The following is a 22,546-nucleotide window of genomic DNA, read 5'->3' as shown; positions in this document are numbered from 1 at the left end:
CATATTGTCCCACATTATGCAATGGAACATGGCATACTAATAACAGATCAATACGGTAGCAATAACATGCTTATAGCAAATTGATACAGTAACAACTATCATGCCTATAAAAAATCATTACAGTAGCGATAAACTTGATTAACATGAGTTCGATTTAACAGTAACAGTAGGCATGTATGTCATGCAAATAGTAACATAGTGGTACGAAAAACATTATCAGTTCCTCAGAATTATTGTGGTAGTAAACATGTAATATTTTCATATTATGCATATATAGTAATAAATCAGTCAATCAAATCATGGATTCCAATATTAATCATATTATTAGGGGCTTAATTGAAAGAAATAAAACACAAAAAATAGTTTGGGAACTATTTTGAGACTAAATTGAACAATTTATAAAATTTTAGGTAAAATTGTAAAATAAAGGTCACACGGCTGTGTGGTCAAGCTATGCAACAAACTGTGGTCATGTGGCAAATGCAAAAATTAATCTACATGGAGACACAACTGTGTGGCAGGCCGTATGGAGGGTTCATGACCGTGTGAGATTCAAACTATCTTAGGTTTCAGAGGTACATGGCCTTGTGAGTGGCCGTGTGGCCTACTTGTGTGGTCCATACGCCCATGTAGCAGATCGTGTAGCCTTAATCCTAGGTACGGCTTGCCCCAGTCCGCTTGTAAAAGAACACACACCTTTCACCGTGTTGACGATCAACGTTCTTAGCAATCCAATCTGATCCGATTCACCTAAATTAGGTCCGTCAAACGACATTTACACGCGAAATAACGGTTGATTTCCACCTTTTACAATTTAATGATTTTCCTTTCATTAACTAACTAAACATCAAAATTACCTAACCAAATTTTAATAAACTTATATAATCACTCCATAAATATTTAATAAAAATATTTATGGGCTCAATTTTTAGAAACGAGGCCCCAATACCTCATTTTCTAAAATCACTTGACTTTAGAGATAACCCACTTGAACTTAACTAATCATTCAATTAACTAAAATTATAAATTTAAAATTTACTATAATACTATATTTGACTCGTAAATATTAAATAATAATATTTACAGACTCTTTTGTTGGATTTATGGTCCCGAAACCACTGTTTCCGATATTACGGAGAAACGGGCTATTACACATACAGTGATTTAACTTTTAATTTATATTTAAACTGATGATTTAATTAACTCGTCTTCCTATTTTATGAAAAAAAAAAGAAATTAGTCTTTACACTTTAATTTATCATAATTTGATCATTGAATTATATAATAATTAAGATGTAAGTCAAATAATTAGTAAATATATGAAACTTAAATTGTTAAATTCTATTAATTTATTATATATAAATCATTGAATTTTTTATTTTTACTGACTTGAATTATTGATTAATAGGTAAGTGATTTAAATGAAAATTTTAGTAACATTATCCAACAAGACTAAATTTTTATAAAAGGATAGAATTTTTTTTTACGAAAAAAGGGATGGAATTAATAAGTATTTATAAAATAAATTAATATTTTATTTGAAATAAAACCGTAAACAGAAATCATAATGACTTATTTAAGTGTAAAAAATAAATAAAAACTTGTCTAAAAAATAATAAATTTGAATGAATTTTTTTAATATTTAATTGGCCATAAAGCTCGATCAAGCACACATTTATCGCCTCTGCTCCCCTCAGGCAAATCAAATTCCAACCCCCATCAAGAAGAATTGGTCAGTGTCCAAAAAAGAAAAAAAAAAAAGGCTTATTATCTCACGCATTTTCAATTTCCGATGAATTTGCAGTGCAATTAACACTCGGATTTGATCCCAGAGATCTGAATAATCAAATTGTAATAATAATAACAGGGTGATGTTAGCTTCCCACACGCTCGGAGGACCGTCGCGGTGCGGCCGTGTGCTAGGCCCACCGCTCGACAAGATCATAAAAAATGCCGCATGGCGAAAACACACGCACCTCGTTTCCTCATGCAAATCCGCTCTCGACAAGCTCGAGACCCTCTCCGACACCGGCTTGTCCGATCCGACTTCACCGCTGCTCGGCATTTCATCTTCCGATGCCAACTTCGTCCTTAACCCGATTCTTCTCGCCTTGGAAACCAATTACGTCAAAGTTGCCGAGCCCGCCCTCGAATGCACCTTCAAATTATTCTCCCTCGGCGTCGCTCGTGGCGAGATCCATGGCAACGTTTCCAATCCGATCCTCTACAAAATCGTCGAAGCCGTTTGCAAAGTCGGCAGCATCGGCGAGGAATCGCTCGAGCTTGCCGTGCTGCGAGTTTTGCTCTCCGCCATCCGATGTCCTTGCGTTTTGATCCGTGGTGATTGCTTGCTCAACGTCGTTAGAACTTGTTATAACGTATATTTACGCGGTTTGAATGGAACCAATCAGATCTGTGCTAAGTCCGTTTTGGCGCAGATTATGCTAATTGTATTCACCCGAGCCGAAGAAGATTCCATTGATGTTTCTATCAAAACAGTGTCGGTTAGTGAGCTTTTAGAGTTTAGTGATAAGAATTTAAATGAAGGAAGTTCAATTTATCATTGTCAGAATTTTGTTAGCGAGGTTATGAGTGCCAGTGAAGGGGTTCCAGATTTGAAGCTATCGCAGCCGAGTAAGGATCAGGAGCTGCAAAATGTTGATTTGAAGACGTCGAAATGGGAGGAGGAGGAAATTGGGGAGTTAGAGGCGAAGGAAGGGGGGGCGGAATCGGGTTCCGGTGGGGTTAGTAAAATTAGGGAGGACGGCTTTCTTGTTTTTAAGAATTTGTGTAAGTTGTCAATGAAGTTTTCATCACAGGAGAATGATGATCAGATCCTTTTGAGAGGGAAAACGCTGTCTTTGGAGCTCCTCAAGGCTGTTATGGATAATGGGGGTTCCATTTGGCGCTCGAATGTTAGGCAAGTAATTTTATACTACTTGATTCACGTAGGGTTCTGATTTTTTATAAAATAATAATGGTTGTTCGCACGTCACCATATATACTTTGGGCTTTGTTATATTTTTTCCTAACAATCGTCACCATATATGCTTTGGGTTTGGGCTGTATTAGATTTAGTGAGTTTAATAGTAAAAATATCACGGAGGTTTTAGAGGTGTGAAATTATATTTTGTTTTTTATTAGAAATTTGAATAAATTATTCTTAGATTAAAAATTAAATTAGTTTTTATTAAAAAAATTATTCTTTTGTATTATTAAAAATTGGTGTGATTGATGGAATATTTATGCTAACATGTAAAAATTAATTTTTAACAACAAAATACACGAAATTTTTAATAAAAAAATTAATTTACTTTATAATACATTAATTTACTTATTTGTTAAGTAGAAAGAATAAAATGTAATCACAACCTAATATAATTATAAAACAAAAAAATTGTTAGGAAAAAAAAACATGTCGTGACCCATCCAACACCCCATATTTTATTATTATGGGGAGTCTTGATGGAGGGAAACTCAAAAGAAAAACCTGAATGAACCTGTTTCAAGCACATAGCTTTTAACAATACTCACTCCCGGTTCTGGGATATTTCTGCTCTAGTGCATGTACACTGGGTAGTGAGATCTTCATGAATAAATATGAAAAGGAATAATTTATTGAGGTAGTTTCAAAAATTAAGTGAAAGAGCTCCGAAAACCAATGCCAACTCATCATCATCATCATCTTGCTTGGTATGTCGTGTAGTGTTGGTGATAAATAACTCTTTTTTCTGCAGTCTTCAGTTAAATTTATTCTAATGTTCTTATATTCTGTGTTACAAAATGCAGGTTTCTTAACGTAATTAAGCAGTATCTCTGCTTATCATTGTTAAAAAACAGTGCATTGTCAGTGATGTCAATTTTCCAGCTCCAAAGTTGTATTTTTATGAGCCTGCTAACGAAATATAGAACAGGGTTGAAAGATGAAATTGGAATATTCTTTCCCATGCTTATCCTCCGAGTTCTAGAGAATGTTTTACAGCCAAGTTTTGTACAGAAAATGACAGTCCTTAATCTGTTGGAAAAGATTGCTGCGGATTCACAGATTATCATTGATATATTCGTGAATTATGACTGCGATGTGGATTCACCAAACATATTTGAAAGGTAATTTTCCCCCCTAATAATTTTTCGTATGAGTGTTTGACATGAATGCTGCTTTCATGAAATCAAATAAGTTTATGATGTCATATTTTCAAGATAAGTATCCAACGAATCATATGTGAAATCCTTTACGAATTCGAAACCTTGTCTCAATTTTTTGCAAAAGGTAGGTCAAATAGGAATTAACTCAAGAGGAAATTATTCTTTCATGTTCCCAGTTCATGCTTTAGCTTCTTTCTGATGTAATATTTCAATTCACTTTCCTTTTTCCTCAAATCAAACTTTAGTAAAATGTAGTATTAAAAATCTTTATATTCATTCATATGTAAAATGATCTGAATTTGAAACCAAATTCTCAAATTTTGCAAAAGAGGGTAGATCAACCCAGGAATTAACTCAAGAACCAGTCGTTTGGTGTTGTTCTCAGAGGTTGCTTTAGCATCCCTTCTAATGTATTTCGTTTTATTAAAAATTCCATTCTTTTTTTATTTATTAACGTGTTGCACTTTATAAAAATGTATTAAAACTCTTATAATTCCCTCAGATATTTGCAGGATTGTCAACGGCCTTCTCAAAACAGCTCTAGGACCGCCACCTGCTTCAGCAACTACTTTGTCTGCAGTCCAGGATATAACTTTCCGGCATGAATCAGTAAATTGCTTGGTTAGCATCATTAAGTCAATGGGAGCTTGGATGGACCAAAAGCTGACAATAGGTGATTCTGACTTGCGTAAGAGCTTCAAGAGTGACACTGCAGCAGAGGGCCATTCAACTTTGACTGCAGAAGATGGAACAGTCTCTGATTGTGAGTTGCAACCAGAAATGAATTCTGAATTGTCAAATGCTGCTACACTTGAGCAACGGCGGGCTTACAAGATTGAACTTCAGGTTAGCTGGGATCAAGCGCGACTGTGTTTTCATGTACCACATACTTATTAAGTATCCAAATTATTGGAGAGGGCTGCCTCAACATATCATGAGAATTTGCTATTATTGGCTTCTCTTCTGTCACGTATTTTTATATAGCTTAATATATGTTTAGTTTTCCCCTTTTCTTCACAAGCTTGGTTTTAGTGACAGTTTTACTTGGTTATATGCAGAAAGGTGTTTCGTTGTTTAATAGGAAGCCATCCAAAGGCATTGAGTTTCTTATAAATACCAAAAAGGTTGGCAACTCTCCAGAGGAAGTGGCTGCTTTTCTGAAGAGTAACACTACTGGGTTGAATGAAGCCATGATTGGTGATTATTTGGGTGAAAGGGAGGATTTTGCTTTGAAAGTCATGCATGCTTATGTGGATTCCTTTGATTTCAAATCTATGGATTTTGGTGAAGCGATAAGGTTCTTCCTACAAGGCTTCAGGTTACCAGGAGAAGCACAGAAAATTGACCGCATCATGGAAAAGTTTGCTGAGCGCTATTGTAAATGTAATCCTAACTCATTTACCAGTGCAGATACTGCCTATGTACTGGCATACTCTGTCATAATGCTCAACACTGATGCCCATAATAGCATGGTCAAAGATAAGGTTTGTTTCTTCAGCACGTTATCAAATTATGAGCTTTAGCTTACGTGTTTGCTTATGCATATACTTGTCTTTTGAAGAACTCTTTTATGATCTATTCTGGGACTTGTAAGCCATTCTGGTGCTTTAAATTCATACCGTCAGTAATATGGAATTTCCCACCTGTACTACTGCAAATTGTTTTATCAGATCTACATATAGATAAATTTACAAATGTTTTGTTTATGCTCTTATTTCTGTTTTATGTTGTTTCCGTATTCAGATGAACAAGTCTGATTTCATTCGAAACAACCGAGGAATAGATGATGGCAAAGATTTACCCGAGGAGTATCTTGGTGCTCTTTATGATCAAATTGTGAATAATGAAATCAAGATGAATGCAGATTCTTCTGCTCCTCAAAGCATGCAGGCGAACAGCTTAAATAAGCTATTGGGTTTGGATGGTATACTCAATTTGGTGACTTGGAAGCAAACAGAAGAAAAGGCATTGGGTGCAAATGGTCTTCTTATAAGACAAATCCAAGAGCAGTTTAAGGCAAAGTCGGGAAAATCAGAGTAAGTCTTAATCTAATTTCTTTTTAAGATGGTTGGTTTGGCGAATTCGGGAAAATCAGAGTAAGTTTTAATCTAATAATAGATGTTTGCCACTTTAATAGGTCAAATTTATGTCATGAATCGTAGTCTCAAATGGTTAGTTTTATGTTCCTCCATACCATACATCCGAGAGCTTCAGATGAGTTTTTTTACATGTTTTTGTATATGAGTAGAAATGTTGTAATACATTTTTTGCATGTCACGGGTTTTGATATATGTTAGTTGGGAAATGAATTCATATGATTTTTGTTTCTTGTCGGGAATAGAATTTGATAAGAGAATGACATGCATCATTAATCGAAGAAGATTCAGTCCTTGTACCTTCCTCGATATATGATCTCCATCCTGCTTTAATTGATCTTTGTTAATTTGTCATCCCAAATTTTCCAGAAGACCTGCATAATATTTAGTAACCTTTTGTCTTTGCTGTTGCAGGTCTGTTTATCATTCTGTTTCAGATGTAGCAATCTTGAGGTTTATGGTGGAGGTTTGCTGGGGACCTATGCTGGCTGCATACAGTGTCACTCTTGACCAGAGTGATGATAGAATTGCTACCACTCAATGCTTACAGGGCTTTCGACATGCTGTGCATGTAACTGCCGTAATGGGAATGCAGACGCAGAGAGATGCTTTTGTCACATCAACGGCAAAGTTCACTTTTCTCCATTGTGCTGCAGACATGAAACAAAAGAATGTTGATGCTGTAAAAGTAAGTAGTTTTCATTTGCACATGATAACAAAGAATCGAATCTTTCTCCTAGTTTTCTTATATGCTATATCACACAAGAGTTAAGAATTGCAGCATCACAATGTTTGCATGCACAGCCTCGCACCACGGATACAATACAATTCATATCCTGTACTTTATGTTTTTATGTTTTACAGTTACTTATTCTTGGCTTTTGCTTGGTTGTGGAACATTGATAGTCTAGTCACTTGAAGTAGAACCACTTGCCTAATTGTGAAAAATATTGCATCAAATCTAAGTTTCTTTGACGTGTTCTTTTTACTCACCTTTTGAAATATTTTACAATATAGGCAATAATATCTATTGCCATTGAAGATGGTAACCATCTTCAAGACTCCTGGGAGCATATATTGACATGCCTGTCCAGAATTGAGCATTTGCAACTGTTGGGAGAAGGTTCATCAACCGACACATCCATTTTATCCGTGCCTAACACTGAAATAGATGAAAAGGTGCCAAAACCTTCTGGTATTCAATCCCTGAAGAAAAAGGGATCACTCCAGAATCCAGCTGTAATGGCAGTTGTGCGAGGAGGGTCATATGACAGTGCCGCTGTTGGAGCAAATAGTTCAGGACTGGTAACCCCAGAGCAGATTAATCAATTCATTGCAAACTTGAATTTATTGGAACAGATAGGAAGTTCCGAGTTGAACCATGTTTTTGTACATAGCCAAAGATTAAACAGTGAAGCAATAGTGGCTTTTGTGAAGGCCCTTTGCAAGGTTTCTATAGCGGAGTTGCAGTCTCCAACAGACCCTCGAGTTTTTAGCCTCACAAAACTAGTTGAAATTGCGTAAGATTCTTAATCTTTTTCTTTTAGAAAATTTCATATAATGCTCTAGCTCCAACAGATCAGTTTTTGGCTTCAGAGATGAAATTGCCCTAGCCCTCTCTATATCCCTCCTCTATGTGCCTGTGGAGAATGCTTATTATAGAATCTTATGTTGCAGGCACTACAATATGAACCGCATCAGATTAGTTTGGTTTCGCATATGGAATGTTCTCTCTGATTTCTTTGTTTCTGTTGGACTGTCCGAGAATTTATCCGTGGCAATCTTTGTGATGGATTCGTTGAGGCAGCTTGCTATGAAATTCTTAGAACGTGAGGAGCTGGCAAACTACAATTTCCAGAATGAATTTTTGAGACCATTTGTGATTGTAATGCAAAAAAGCAACTCCATAGAAATAAGGGAATTAATAGTTCGATACGTTTCTCAGATGGTCCTCAGCCGCGTCAGTAATGTGAAATCTGGATGGAAAAGTGTCTTTATGGTATGCTAATTGCTCGTACATGATTTCTATTGTCATTGCAGCTGGAACAGTTTTTCTTTTCACACATGTTTATCATTTTCTCAGGTGTTTACAGCTGCTGCTGTGGATGAGCGGAAGAATATTGTCCTGCTAGCTTTTGGGACCATGGAAAAAATAGTTAGAGAGTACTTTCCTCATATCAGTGAGACAGACGCTTCTACTTTTAGTGATTGTGTACGATGCCTCATCAAGTTCACAAATAGCAAGTTTGACAGTGATATTAGCCTTAATGCTATTGGATTTCTCCGGTTTTGTGCTATCAAACTTGCTGAGGGAGGTCTTGTTTGCGCTGATAAGAGCCCAGATGATGGTTCATCTGTTTCAGCTGTAACTAAGAATGATAGAGATCTACAAAGTTTCGCTGATAGTGATGATCATGCATCCTATTGGGTTCCCTTGCTAGCAGGTAATCTGATAGTTTAGCTACTTGCTAACACTTTTGTTAAGAGTTATATGACCCGAATCCCGTAACTTATTAAAAAATAAAATAGAGAGGCAAAATAGGGGGATTTGTGGGGGCAAAGGACTGAGACCATAGCCCGCCACAAATCCCCATTAAGCACTAAACTCGACTGGGGTTGCGATCGTCTGCCCCCGCGGTATACACCATACCACACAAGTTGAATTCGTATAAGCTTCTTCTATTAGACTTCAATTATAACAGGGTTGTGTGTGTTTTTAACAGTTCTTTTTCTTATTATTTTGTGATCATTCTACTGCCATTATCGACATTTATTATAGCAATTTTTATGAATATGGATTGCAAAATAGGCTATTTGTTTCTCTCAGTTATCACCTTTAGTTTCCCCCAATGTTGCCAAAAATGAAGTTTGTTTCCTGTTTTAATGTTAGAAATTTGATATGATGTTCCAGGTTTATCAGAACTAACATCCGACTCGAAGTTAGCCATCCGAAAGAGTTCGACGGAAGTGCTTTTCAACGTCCTGAAGGATCATGGTCATCTTTTCTCACGAGCATTCTGGATTGGTGTTTTTAGCTCTGTTGTTCTCCCCTTATTTAATGGTGCATCTCCTGTAAAACAGGATTCACCAACATCGAAATCTACTCGTCCTGATGGAAGCACTTGGGATCCTGAAATTTCTGCCGCCGCAGTGCTGTCTCTTGTAGATCTTGTTATAAGGTTTTTCAATGTATTGAGACCTCAACTACCAAATGTCGTATCCATACTGGCAGGATACTTAAAAAGTACAAAACAGGGTCCTGCAAGCACTGGAGCTTCGGCAACATATCGTTTGACAGGAGAGTTAGGAAGCAGATTTTCAAAAGACGAATGGCAAGAAATCCTTCTAGCTATAAAAGAAGCTGCCACTTCAACATTGCCTGGGTTTATGAAGATTTTGAGAAGCATGGATTACATCAAGGTGCCTGAGAATTCTCGATCCTCTACTAATACTGAAACAAGCTCTGATCATGGACTGACCAAGGATGACCTTGAGGAAGATAATCTGCAAACTTCAGCTTATGTGGTTTCGAAAATGAAGAGTTTTATCGCGGTCCAGCTACTGATTATGCAGGTTCTCCCATACAGACTCTATTTGTTGCAATGCCAATAATGACTCTTCTCTATGCCTTGGAATCATTTTGACATGATCATACTTGTTTTGGCTTTCATCATTTCAGGTCATAACTGATATATACAAAGCGAACCTACAATTCTTGGTAGCTTCCAACATAAATATCATTGTCGAGATATTTTCTTCCATTACATCACATGCTCAGCAACTGAACTCCGAGACTGTCCTGCAAAAGAAAATAAAGAAAGTATGCTCGATCTTGGAGACCTCCGAACCGCCCATGGTTCACTTCGAGAACGAGGCTTATCAAAATTACCTCAACTTCCTCCAAGATTTAATCAAAAACAACTCATCCGCCCCAAAGGAGATGAACCTAAGATCACTAGTGGCAGTGTGTGAAAAAATATTGCTGATATACCTTAGCTGCACCGATTACAACTACGCACGGCAGCAGAAACCGGTTGAGATACCGGTGACTCATTGGATTCTCCCATTGGGAATAGCCAAAAAGGAAAAAATGGCAGCTAGGACTCCTCTACTTGTGTCTGCATTGAAGGCATTGAGTTGCTTGGAGAAGGATTCCTGCAGAAAGTACATTGCAGATATCTTTCATCTGTTGGTCGATCTGGTTCGAAGCGATCATAGCTCGAATGAAGTTCAACATGCTCTAAGCAACATATTCCAGGCATGTATAGGTCCCATAATAATGCCATAACTTCATTATGTTACATAATATTACATACTTATTTTAAGCCATCATCACAATTTTGATCATTATATATAGATTTTGGCTTTGATGAGAATCCAATAGCCAAGACCCAAGATACCATCCAATATTTATTTATTTTTGTAGCATATCCTGATGATATAAATTGAAAATTTCTTCTAATTTGAAGTGCTTGTGTCTTTACTTACTAAACTTGGATATGCCATCTTTTAAGCATATTTTAAATTATGGTTAAATCTTCACCTTAATAAAACTACTCTCCGCAGTCGTTTCAATTCTATCATACGAGTGAGCAGGCAAGTGAAAGACATTAGTTATGCCCTGCTGCGGTTAAATCCTATCCATTTATGGTTTGTCATATTAAAATTTAGGATTTAATTCCTTTAATTTGACATCATTTGGTCTCTCTAGTCTAAATTGATAACAACCTTGGTTGTTTTGTTTTTTCCTTCTATTGTTATTTGGTCACATAATTAGAGACATATAAAAATCCAATCAATCATATTTAATTAATAATAAATTTATATGTCAATAGAATAGTTAAGGGCATTTAAGCACAAAAAAAAAATAGGACTAAATTACACTAATTTAAAGTAGATGGAGTTTTGTATCAAAGAAAATTAAGTAGAGGGAGTTAAATATTTTTTTTTCTAATATAGTACAAGAATCATAATAAATTTATTTTTAAACACGTTAAGAAAATATACAATTTTTATGAAGAAAAACACTTGGTATTAATAGGAATCGTAAAGAAAGTGTACATAAACATGTTACTTAGTAGAAACGATAAATAAAACATTATAAATTGATGCACCAATGTCATTGTATGAAAAAAAATCACAAATGAAAGAGAGACAAACTGATAGTAATTGTAACACTAGAAAAATTCAAAAACAAATCAAAGATGCATCACTTTGATCAATTGTTGATAATTGCATCTTAACTCATCATCATTAAACCGCCTTGACAGTGAACACCAATCAACCAAGAAATCACTGTCAAAAGACCCATCACATTAGTGATACATGAAAAATCAAATCTCAAATGGTCTATTCTCCTCCACAACATCTTGAAGTCTAATTTTGTGAATACCATCCTAATGCTCTATCCCCACGAGGTTCTCTAAGAATAGTTTTCAATAAATCTAAGTGACACACTTTTTTTTTTGACAAATCCATATATATATATATCAAAACTAGGGGTGAGCAAAATTCAATTCGATTCAAAAAATTCAATAAAATTTTCAAATTTTGAATTAAATAGTTCGAGTGATTTGAGTTAATCAAGTTATTTGAATTAACTCGAATAAAAAATTAAGTTTTTCGGTTTAACTCGAATATGAATTACACAATTCGAGTTATTCGAAAATCACAAATAAGAAAAGGTAAAACTAAGCCATTTTGATAAATGCTTACTTTTTATAAAGTTAAAAGCCAAAACCATTCAGTTAAAAGGCAAAACTATTATATTGTTTATGTAGTTAAATAATTTTATACTTCGTTTACTAGTTAAATAATCAGTTCATGTAAACTCAACATTGAGTATAAATAATAGGATTCGTTAACTCAACTCGACTTGACTCGAAATTTTTTGACTTGATTCGATCTGATTCGAAAAAAATCAAATTGAGTTCGGTTGCTAAAATAGGTTTTGTCAACTCGACTAACTCAAAATTTTTTGACTCGATTCAACTCGTCTCGATCGAATACTCACCCCTAATTAAAACACAAGTAAAACCAAAAACAAAAATAAAAATAAAAACTACCAATACTCTTAAAAAAAAATATGTTGGACAATAACCACCATAGTTTTCAATGAAAACATAGTAGGCTAAAATTAAAACCATCACTATTTTTTAGAGAAAATAGTGCGGAAAGCACAAACTTTCATTAGGTGGAACTCTAAAATGTAGGGGTGAAAAACAGAATTATACTACAAATTTATAATAAAAAATTGATATATAAAAACAAATGAGACATCATTTGATATAATAATAAATTAAAAATTAAAAATTTGATTTAAATCTCATCATTTATATAGTTTCTAATCCTTTCTTTATCTAATTGATTTGGTGCTCAATTAATTTATTACAATGACTAATCCCTTCGTTATAGATATTTTTTAAAGAGATAGACGGCTAATCATGAAACATGCTTCATTCCATGGTGCTCCATTAACTTATAATAATACTTGGTAACAATAATTAATTCATTTGTCACGAATGTTCTCTGAAAAAGTAAACGACTAATCAAAAAATGTGTTTCATTCCTATAAATGAAAATCAAACCCTAACTTTTTAATTAAAGAACGAAATGATCAACCACAGCACAAAACCTCATAATTATTAAATATACATTTATAATAAACCCGATATAAAACAAACGTATTAACCTGTATTTTGATTATTCTCATATTTAGCTTAATAAAAGAAAAAAAAAGATTATTCACATATTTGAAATTCATCAAATTTCTTTTCTAAAAAAAGTCTTGGTCCTTGGTAGGTGGGAAATATTGACTACACTAGTTGCCTTTGACCTCTACATTCTTTTTAGTAAAATTTCTTCTTCGTCATGCCAAACAAAATACTATTATACTCAGACTCTTCCAGTGGAAGGCTGCTTGAATTAATTATCCTATTATAAAAGGGGAAAAAGTCAAAAGCAAATTATTATAAAAATCATGATTTAAAAATAAAATATATTCTAATTTTTGTTATTATCAGCTCACATAAATATTTTCTAAGGCTCAAAAAGGTTAGGGTTTTGAAAAATCTATTCCAACTAATACATTCAGTTCAATTTCGTTTTAAGTTATTTGGAGTTAAATTTTTCGTATAAAACTCATTTTATATAAATTAAATTAAATGAAAAAAACTTCAATTTAAAGAAATAGTGCTAATAGAATAATAAATAGATCAGTTCATTTAACCCGTTATTATTATGTTATTCAAAAAATTAAATATAGAAAGTTAAAATTATGAAAGTGTTCTATAAAAAAAGTCATGGAAATATAGCTTTATTTTTAGATTAGTGTAAGTAGATCAATCCTCAAATATAATAATTATAATTATAATTATAAGCATACTTCTAATTTAGAAAAAAAAATGGTTTGTAAAACTTATTAGTTAAACTTACGATAATTTTTTTAAATAGCATTGTGAATGGTTATGATATTAATTTCATTATTTAATTCACTTTACAAATGCACGTATTATGATTGTTGTGAACAAAAAAAAGTCAATAATTTGCATATTAAACTTTAGGGATAAATCTTAAAATTATACATGAATATTAGTCTAATGTTCATTTTTAAATATGAATTTTGATTTGGTACAATTTTATATATGAAATTTAGATTTGATCCAGTTCTCATAAATTATTAACACATTTATCAATATAGCATCGTTTTATTTTTATACATTGCATACACATATATAATTATATTTATCCAATATAAAAATAGATTAATGTATCTATTTCTTTAAATGTGTGTGATTGAATCACAATCAAAGTTTGTATGTGTATAATTACACACTATCAAAGTTTAAGTATCAAATTGTGAATTAAATCAAAATTTATATATAATTTTGAGATTTATCCCTTAAAAAAAAAGGAAAGTGAGTGGGTTTTTAATACATATTTCCATTTGATAAGTTTGTATATATTTTAACTAGTATTTTACTTAATTTAGGCACCATATAAAAATTCAAAAGTGATGCAACCCTAAGTGTAAAGCCAGCAAAAATGGCCAACATATGACATTGTAGAAATTAAATTTTATTATGTATTAATTTATGAGTTGATTATAGAGGTTTGAAGTTTTAGGTAAAATAATAGGCTTATAAAATAGAGTTGGGCAAAAAAAATAAGGTTTATTTAGAAAACGGTTGAGCCTTGGATAAGGCTTTTTTGCCTTAGTCTGACTCAAACCGAATTTGCAAAAAAGAAAATATTTTATTGTTTTGCTATTATTTATTTTCTTGTTGTTTTCTCACTATTTTGTTACCATTTTATTATTATGTTACTATTATTGTTTGTATATTCTATAACTCTTGTTTTATTATTAATTTTGTTACTATTTTAGAGATATTTGTTTATTAAGTTGCACATATCTTAGTGTTATTTAAGTAAACATATTTTTTAACTTATTTTTAATTTGTTGAAAAATATTTATTTTAATATTTTTAATATTTTTGATGTACTATATCTTTTATAAAAAATTATATAAAAAAATATAAAAAACTTTAATATGGGCAGACCGGGTCGGGTTTGGGTAAAAATTTAGACCCATTTTTTCAGCCACTCAGGCAAACAGGCTTAAGATTTTGGTTGGCCTTGATCCGGTCCATGGACACCTCTAATTCATTATTATTAAAAATATTTATGCGATACTCTAACTTTTAATTTTAAATTTTTTAAAGGGATTAAAAGGTTAATTTTTCATTTTTCAGGGCCCGAATTTGCCGCTGCCTACTTCTACATCACAGTTTTTATTGATTAAGGGTGAGTTTAGGGAGGCGGTGCGGTGCAGTGCGTTTAACTTACTTTTTGTCTCACGCTACAGTAGCCAATCTCACCGCTACCGCTGTTTTTACACTACCCGTAAGTAAATGCAGCACTCATCCAAACTCACTTTAATACTTCAATACGTTTTAGAGGCTCACGTTCTTTTTTTTGCAAAATGTTCAGCACAACTCACTACCAGAAGAATAGTACACAATTATAATTACAAATTATAAATTTTAGTCAAAAAAAAGAAAAGAAAATATATTAAATATAAATACTAAATCAAATAATGAATTAAAGGAATAATTAAAAAAAAAACAACTAAAAAGAGTGAAGTTTGGAGGCTCCCAAGATCAACCCGAAAGGCTCATCATTTCGGGTCAAATTTGGGTTGGCGCTCAAACCTTAGAATCCCTCTTTTTATTTTAATTTTGATTAAAATATGTCTATCATTATTTTTAGGAATTTAATCTTTTTTTTTTAATTTTAAATTTTAATTTAATTGTAAGAAATTTATTTTTTTTATTTTTTTTTCATATTTCAAAGTTTTTGTCTAATTGTTATAATCGAAAATTTATTTTGTTAAATTTAAGTCAATTGCATCATTTTTAATTATATAACTATTAATTGAATTTTTTTATGTCAAAATGTCATACCAATAAATTTAATAAAAAATTTAACAGTATTAGCTATTTCACCTAAATTTTGAAATATAAAAATAAATAGACAAAAATTCCTAAAAATAAAAGTACAACCACTAAATTCAAGTTTGTGAATAGCTCAAAGACTTATAACGTATTTTAACCTTCAACTTTGTTATCCTCCTTTTATCTTCTCAAAAATTTTCAATGTCATTAAAATCGGACTAGAGTGATATGTCAAACTAATCAAATCAAAAATTGATTGATACATCAAATTTAGATTAAGAGAATCAATTGACCCACAAATCGATATGAATCAAAATAAAAATTCGATTCAACTAGATTTTATAACTTTTAAATAAACATTTAATTTTTTAAATTTTTTTTAATAATTTATTTAATTAAAATATGGAGAAAACTAATGACTTCATTGATTAGGACCCAAAAACCATGGATTTCGCATACCATAGGCTTTACTGTCTGAAATTTCAACGCAAAAACCCAAACGGAACTTCGAACCTGGAATTTGACATCCGAAGATTCAAATTTTACAAAATATTCATGTTTTCCCAACATTTCTTTCTTTTAATTTGTAATTCCTTTCTCTGTTCTCCTTTTAACTATTTTTAATTTATTATCATAAAATATATTTTTTTAAAAATCATCTAAACAAAAAGAAAATAACACATGAAATAATATAAAATATATGAACTACTAACTTTAACAATTCTTTGAATTAAATCAAACCTGAATAACCATAAAATTCACTAGTTTATTAACACAAATATGCATACTAGATATGTTTTAATCAAATATATATATTATTTAATTATAGCGATATAAATAAAACAGTTAATATTCATTTTGGTGAACAAATGATATGTTTAAAATAATATGTACCCCATGTAATAAAAAAGAAGACCATCTCGAATATTTAAAACATATATCAAGTTGATTTAATATTTAAAGATGTACCCTTTTTTTTCTGCATTGAGTCTTGACGATTTTTATCAAGAATAAAGCAAATTTTCATACATAAGTTTTCTCTCTTTGATAAACCATAAAAGTAACATGTTTTAATCCCATGCTTGGCATGTTTTTGGATGATTTATTATGTGAATTAATGAATTTGATGCTCCTAATCCTTTAAATTTATGTTTCTATACTTAGGTGAGCATAAGAAAGTGAAAGGAGCGAAAAACGGGTCAAAATCGGACAAAAATAACTATCTTCAGGAACCACACGGCTTGGGCACTTCCACACGGCTGGGCATACTGTCTCGATTTCGAACCCTGTTTCTCTTTACGCAGAAAAACCCAATTTATAGGGTTTTTGAGCATTCTAAAGTTTATAAATATCTATTAGAAGAGGACTAAAGAGAGCACGCAAAGTAGAACGAAGAAATTACTTGAAGAACGCCGTTGGAATCAACTCAGAAATAGATCTCCTTCACGATTGAAGATCTCCAGTCAAATTTCCTTCGAAGTTTTATTGGATTTTTTATGTCTTGTTGTTATTTTAATTTTGAGATGTTGTCCTCCCAAATTATGAACTAAATTCCCTAGATATCTAGGGAAGATGAAACCTATGATGGATCTTATTATTTGAATTTTTGGATTATATGATAAATATTTGTTCTTGTTCTCAATTATGTATGCTTATTTCTTACTTTAATATTTTCAGGATATTAATTCAAGTGTGATGTGCTTATTTCAGTGGAGAAAAAGTCCTTGTTTAAGAGTAGATCTGGCATAATTGAGTGAAGTTGCATCCAATCCTAGAAATAAGATGACATAAATCTACCAGAGTAGAGTCAAATCTAACAAGGGAATCCATAAATTGAGTTAATGCAATAATAGGGGTTCTAATTAGAAAGAGATTTCAATTAATCAACTTAGAGTCAGTTGTTCTTACTATCGAAAGAGATATTAACATAATTTAGGAGTTTCTATGGATTAAGGCACAAGTGAATAAATCGTCTAATTCAGTTTCAGAATAATAAGTGAAGTCTAGGTGGATTCTTTTCTGGGTATTGTCTTTCTCTTTGGTTATATTCAAGTATTTTCTCTCTTTATTCTCTGTCGCATTCTTAACAATTAGTTTAGTTAAATTTAGATAATAAAAAAAATCCCCTTTAATCTAAAGGTTTGATAATAAAAAAGATAATAATTACTAATACTTTTAGTCCTCGTGGATACAATATTCCCGATGCACCATAGCTATACTATTATTAGATAGGTGCACTTTCCTTTGTCGTGATTTTAGTTAGTTTAGTGACTTATCAAGTTTTTGGCGTTGTTGCTGGGGACTAAGATATTAGGAACACTAAATTTTTATTATTTTGTCCATTTTTATTTTTATTGCATTTTTTTAGTTTAATTTTAATTTTTCTTTTGTTTGCTTCTGGCAGGTTCCTTTAGCATATGAGTAAAAGAAACCCATCAGGACCTTTAGTATTCAACAATAAGATTGAAAGCATAGCTCGCAGAAATCGTAGAGAAGTAAGGCAAAACCGACAGAATATAATGGAAGAGTAATAGCACATTATTACTATTAGTGAGGAGATGGCTGAAAATCAGAATAATCAACTACCTCTTGTGGTTACCGCAAATCCTGCTCCTCATACTATGTACGATTATGCCAAGCCCTCGTTAACTGGAGATGAATCGAGTATTGTGACTGTAATGACCCAAATTTTTTAGGTCATCGAAAAAGTGAGTTTTTGGGTCTTCGATTTTGAAAATTAGATTCGTAAATATTTGTTAGAAATATTTACGAAGTTAAGTGAGAGGTTAATTAGATTTTAACTAAGTAAATTTAGCTTAATCAAGGCTAATTTAGTGAAAGGACTAGACTGAATATAGTGTAAAAGTTTAATTATAAACTATAGAAAATTCAAGGGACTAAATTAGCAAATAAGCCTTAAGAGACAAGTGTGTGGTATGTATGAATACATTTGTATTTTTTTAATTGGTACAAATGTAAATATAAATAAGTATTTACTTATTAAATAAGAAATAATAATTATTAAAGTATATTATAATAATATAATATAATAAAGTAATTAAATAAAAAAATAAAAGAAAGAATGAAAACGAAACAGAGCAAGGAAAGAAAGAAAGAAAAAGGGAAAGAAAAAGAAAAGGAAAATTTAGGGTTTTGGAGTTCCAAGCTTGATTGGTAAGTCAATTTGATCCATTTTCTTATAATTTTGATGTCTATGGAATCCTAGAAAAGAATACTACTTGAGTTATGTTGAAATTTAGAAAATTATTAAATTTTTAGATGTTGATTAAGTTGAATAAATGGAAGAATTAAGTGTTAATTTGATGGAAATTCAAGTTAGAAGTGGGAGAAAGACTAAATTGGAAAAGAAAATATAGGTCTTGCAATAATAGTGATTAAATTGAGAAGATGTTATAATTAGTGTTTTATGCTGTAAATTTAAGAGTTGGAATGGTTTAAAATGATAATTGGATGAAAATATAGGATTTGTTTTGAAGAAAAAGAATGGTTATGGTAGAAGGACTAAATTGGAATTTAGATAAAAGATACATGGAAATACAAGAGTGTGTTATTCAATAATATATATTGATAATTTTAAATGTTAAATTTTATGTAGCCAACGTAGCACCGCAAACATCATCAAAAAAGGGAAAGGAGAAAGTGAACGAGGATATCGAGTAAACTCGAGAAATTCGGTTTGTATTTCTATAAACTATGCTTAATGATTTAATACAATGTAATTGCTATTCTTAGTAGTTAGAATGTATAATGAATGATATGATAGAAATTATTACTGCTTTTGTATTGAAATGTAATGATTTGTACACCCTATTAACAAGTGTCAGACTAGTCGGATATAATTGGCATGCCATAGGATTAGAAGTGTTCAGGGATATTCCGACTGTGTGTCGATAAGACACTATATGTGTCGTCTACTGTGACTGTTCCGGATTCATTCCAAAGAGGTACTCTGTACCTGACTATGACTGTTACTGCTACTGTTACTGTTACCCTACAGTGTATTCCGGTTTCGGCCGATGAAACACTGTACATTATCCCCGGTGTGTAGGTTGGATCCGTGTATCCGTCCAGGTCCGAGTTATGTTAATAGGGGTAATTGAAAGTACTAAAGACAAAGACTAACTGCTATTGATTATGTGACTGTGATTGTTATACAAGTATTGAAAGATATTGAATGATATAAAAAGTATAAAAAGAATTGCTTAAATACATTTAAGAGCTATAAGTTAAAGGTAAGTGATGAAGCTAATAAGATTATGAAATAAAAAGTTATGTTACAATGTATATACATAGTTTATTATTGTTTAAGTATTAGTTTATAGAAATACCACTGAGTGTATGCTCAGCGTACGTTATGTTTCTGTGCACAGGTCTAGGTACGAAAGAAAATTAAGGACTCAGCATCCAAGCCAATCTCGGACTCAAAGTGTTAAATACTTTTCTTTTGGTAAAATGGCATGTACCTAGGTTGTTAAGGTGTTATTTTGTATATGATAGTGTATAAACATGAAAGTTGTTGAAGCATGGTATGAAATATGCATATTTTGGAAGTTAAACTTACATGAGTTTGACTAGTATGATAATGTTCTATAATTTTGATATGAATTGTGGTACATAATTCTTAAGAGATATTAAAGTGAATGAATGAATATTTGCTAAGTTTGAATGGCATAATGAATGATATTTGATTTAAGAATTATCAGTAAATGTTTGGGCAAGAATTAGATGTGTTTAGCAAGTGAAAATAGCATAAAAATGGTCAAAAATCATGTTTTCACACGGCCAAGGACATGGGCGTGTGCTTAGGCCGTGTGGCCCTCTGTTTATGTCACACAGGCTGTTCCCACAGTCATGTGTGCAAGTCAGATCTGCCCACGGCCTAGCCCCACAATCATGTCCCAAGCCACACGGGCATGTCCTAGGCCACACAGGCGTGTGCCCCTATTTCCAAGGAAAAATTTCTAAAGTTGTCAGTTTAGTCCTGAATCACTTCTAAAACATATATTGGGCCCCGTAGGCCCATATTAGGGACTTTATGATGAAATTTGATGAATATTGATCTGGAATGTAAAGTGTATGACTGGGTTTTGTATAAATGTTAGTGTATAAGTCCAGTAATATCTCGTAGCCCTATTCCGGTGACGGTGTGGGGTTAGGGGGTATTACATTTAGTGGTATCAAAGCTACTCAGGTTTAGTCGATTCTAGGACTGAATCGAGCACAAAATAGAGTCTAGAGGTACATGTCAATATTATGTTAACTTTGAGTCTGATTGGATGCTGATTTATACACTGATAAATTGATTCTATTTTATAGTGTGTAAAAGATGTCTGACGAAAGTATCGAGGGTACCGATCAAGAAATGTACAGTAGAGATGAATCATATGATGTAAATGAATCTGAATCTGCAACCCCAAGTGTAAATCTGATAGGTAACCAACCACCGAATACTGGAAGGGATAATACAGAAATATTTAGAATGATTGCCGAAGCTCTTCAAAGAGCGGTAAGAAGTATGCCTGCTACTACTTCTACCCCTGCTACCCGAAGAGCCCCTATTAAGGAACTGCGAAAGTATCGAGCTACAGAATTTTTGGGATCAAAGGGAGCTGATTCAACAACAGTTGAAAATTGGTTTCTACTAAGAGGATTTTGAAGCAATTAGAATGCACACCTCAGGAAAGTTTGGTATGTGTTGTTTCTCTGTTACAAGAGGAGGCTTATATGTGGTGGAAATCAGTGATTTAGAATATACCAGAAGAACAGGTAAACTGGGAATTCTTTCAACGAGAATTTCAAAAGAAGTATTTGGGAGAGACATATATGGAAGACCGAAAACATGAGTTTTTGATGCTAAAACAGAGAGATATGTCCGTAGTGGATTATGAACGGGAATTTCTGAGATTGAGCAGATATGTAACTGAATTTGTACCGACTGAAGCTGACAGAAGCAAGCGATTTCTAAGAGGACTGCGAGATGAATTTCAACTGTAATTGATGCCTCTACGGATTACAGAATTTGCAGATTTAGTTGAAAGAGCTAAAATGATTGAGCAAGTATTGGGGAAGAGTAAAAAGTCTGAAACTGTCCGTTCAGCTAGAAAACGTCTTGGAACTGCTAGTTCAAGTTTGCAATTCAAACGATCAAAGGAATCTCGTAGTAGTGGAAGATTCAGTTCAAGATCAGAAAGAGGAGACAGAAGTCGAAAGAGAAAAACTACTGTATCTACTGGCAGTATCAGAAGCCCAGCTCAGAACACTGAAATTCCAGAATGTGAGTATTATGGAAACAGACATAGAGAAAAATATAGAAAGTTAACTGGGGGCTATTTCTGGTGTGGATCCACTGATCATTTTGTTAAGGATTGTCTGAAGATTGGTAAGTCAGCACCAATGGTATCACAAATATCTAAATCTGCTTCTCGAGGTCGAGGATCAGGCCGAAGCGGTCCAGTTGTTAGAGGAGGTACTAGAAGAACTAGTGAAAATGCTACCCAACAATCTGAAGTAAGAGCTCTAGCCCAAGCATATGTTGTAAGAACTCGAGACGGGATGCTTATGATGTAGTGACAGGTATATTCTTATTACATTCAGAACCCGTATATACTTTAATAGATCCAGGATCATCACATTCCTATGTTAATACAAAACTAGTTGAGACGAGAAATTTAAAATCTGAATTGTCTAGAATAACGATAGAAGTATCTAGTCTATTTCGGCAAACTGTGTTAGTAAATCAAATATGTCGAAGATGTCCGTTGATGATTCAGGATAGAATCTTTTCTGTTGATCTGTTGATTATGCCATTCGACGATTTTGACATTATATTGG

General features: G+C 32.7%; 1 protein-coding gene across 2 annotated transcripts; it reads left to right on the top strand.

Moving 5' to 3' along the window:
- Positions 1-1,683: 1,683 nt before the first annotated feature.
- LOC107940755 (brefeldin A-inhibited guanine nucleotide-exchange protein 1) lies at positions 1,684-10,710 on the top strand. 2 transcript variants are annotated; one of them, XM_016874203.2, is made up of 11 exons: positions 1,684-2,920; positions 3,790-4,107; positions 4,659-4,992; positions 5,205-5,630; positions 5,890-6,182; positions 6,657-6,930; positions 7,260-7,762; positions 7,920-8,241; positions 8,326-8,686; positions 9,154-9,815; positions 9,922-10,710. In XM_016874203.2, exons 1-11 carry the CDS (start codon positions 1,872-1,874, stop codon positions 10,528-10,530), a joined length of 5,151 nt encoding a protein of 1,716 aa, XP_016729692.1. In that variant the 5' UTR covers positions 1,684-1,871; the 3' UTR covers positions 10,531-10,710. The 2 variants fall into 2 exon arrangements, with proteins under 2 accessions (XP_016729692.1, XP_040957530.1); XM_041101596.1 differs by lacking the exon at positions 1,684-2,920 and having other exon boundaries at positions 3,926-4,107; positions 4,649-4,992.
- Positions 10,711-22,546: the final 11,836 nt, after the last annotated feature.

The sequence above is a fragment of the Gossypium hirsutum genome, chromosome A03 (assembly GCF_007990345.1).
Source record: "Gossypium hirsutum isolate 1008001.06 chromosome A03, Gossypium_hirsutum_v2.1, whole genome shotgun sequence".
Taxonomy (NCBI): Eukaryota; Viridiplantae; Streptophyta; class Magnoliopsida; order Malvales; family Malvaceae; genus Gossypium; species Gossypium hirsutum.
This window is presented reverse-complemented; position numbering and strand designations above follow the sequence as displayed.

Coding starts and splice junctions, on each gene's coding strand:
- LOC107940755 (XM_016874203.2), top strand. CDS start 1,872: ATGTTAGCTTCCCACACGCTCGGAGGACCGTCGCGGTGCGGCCGTGTG. Junction 2,921..3,789: donor ATTTGGCGCTCGAATGTTAG/GCAAGTAATTTT, acceptor TACAAAATGCAG/GTTTCTTAACGTAATTAAGC. Junction 9,816..9,921: donor TCCAGCTACTGATTATGCAG/GTTCTCCCATAC, acceptor TCATCATTTCAG/GTCATAACTGATATATACAA.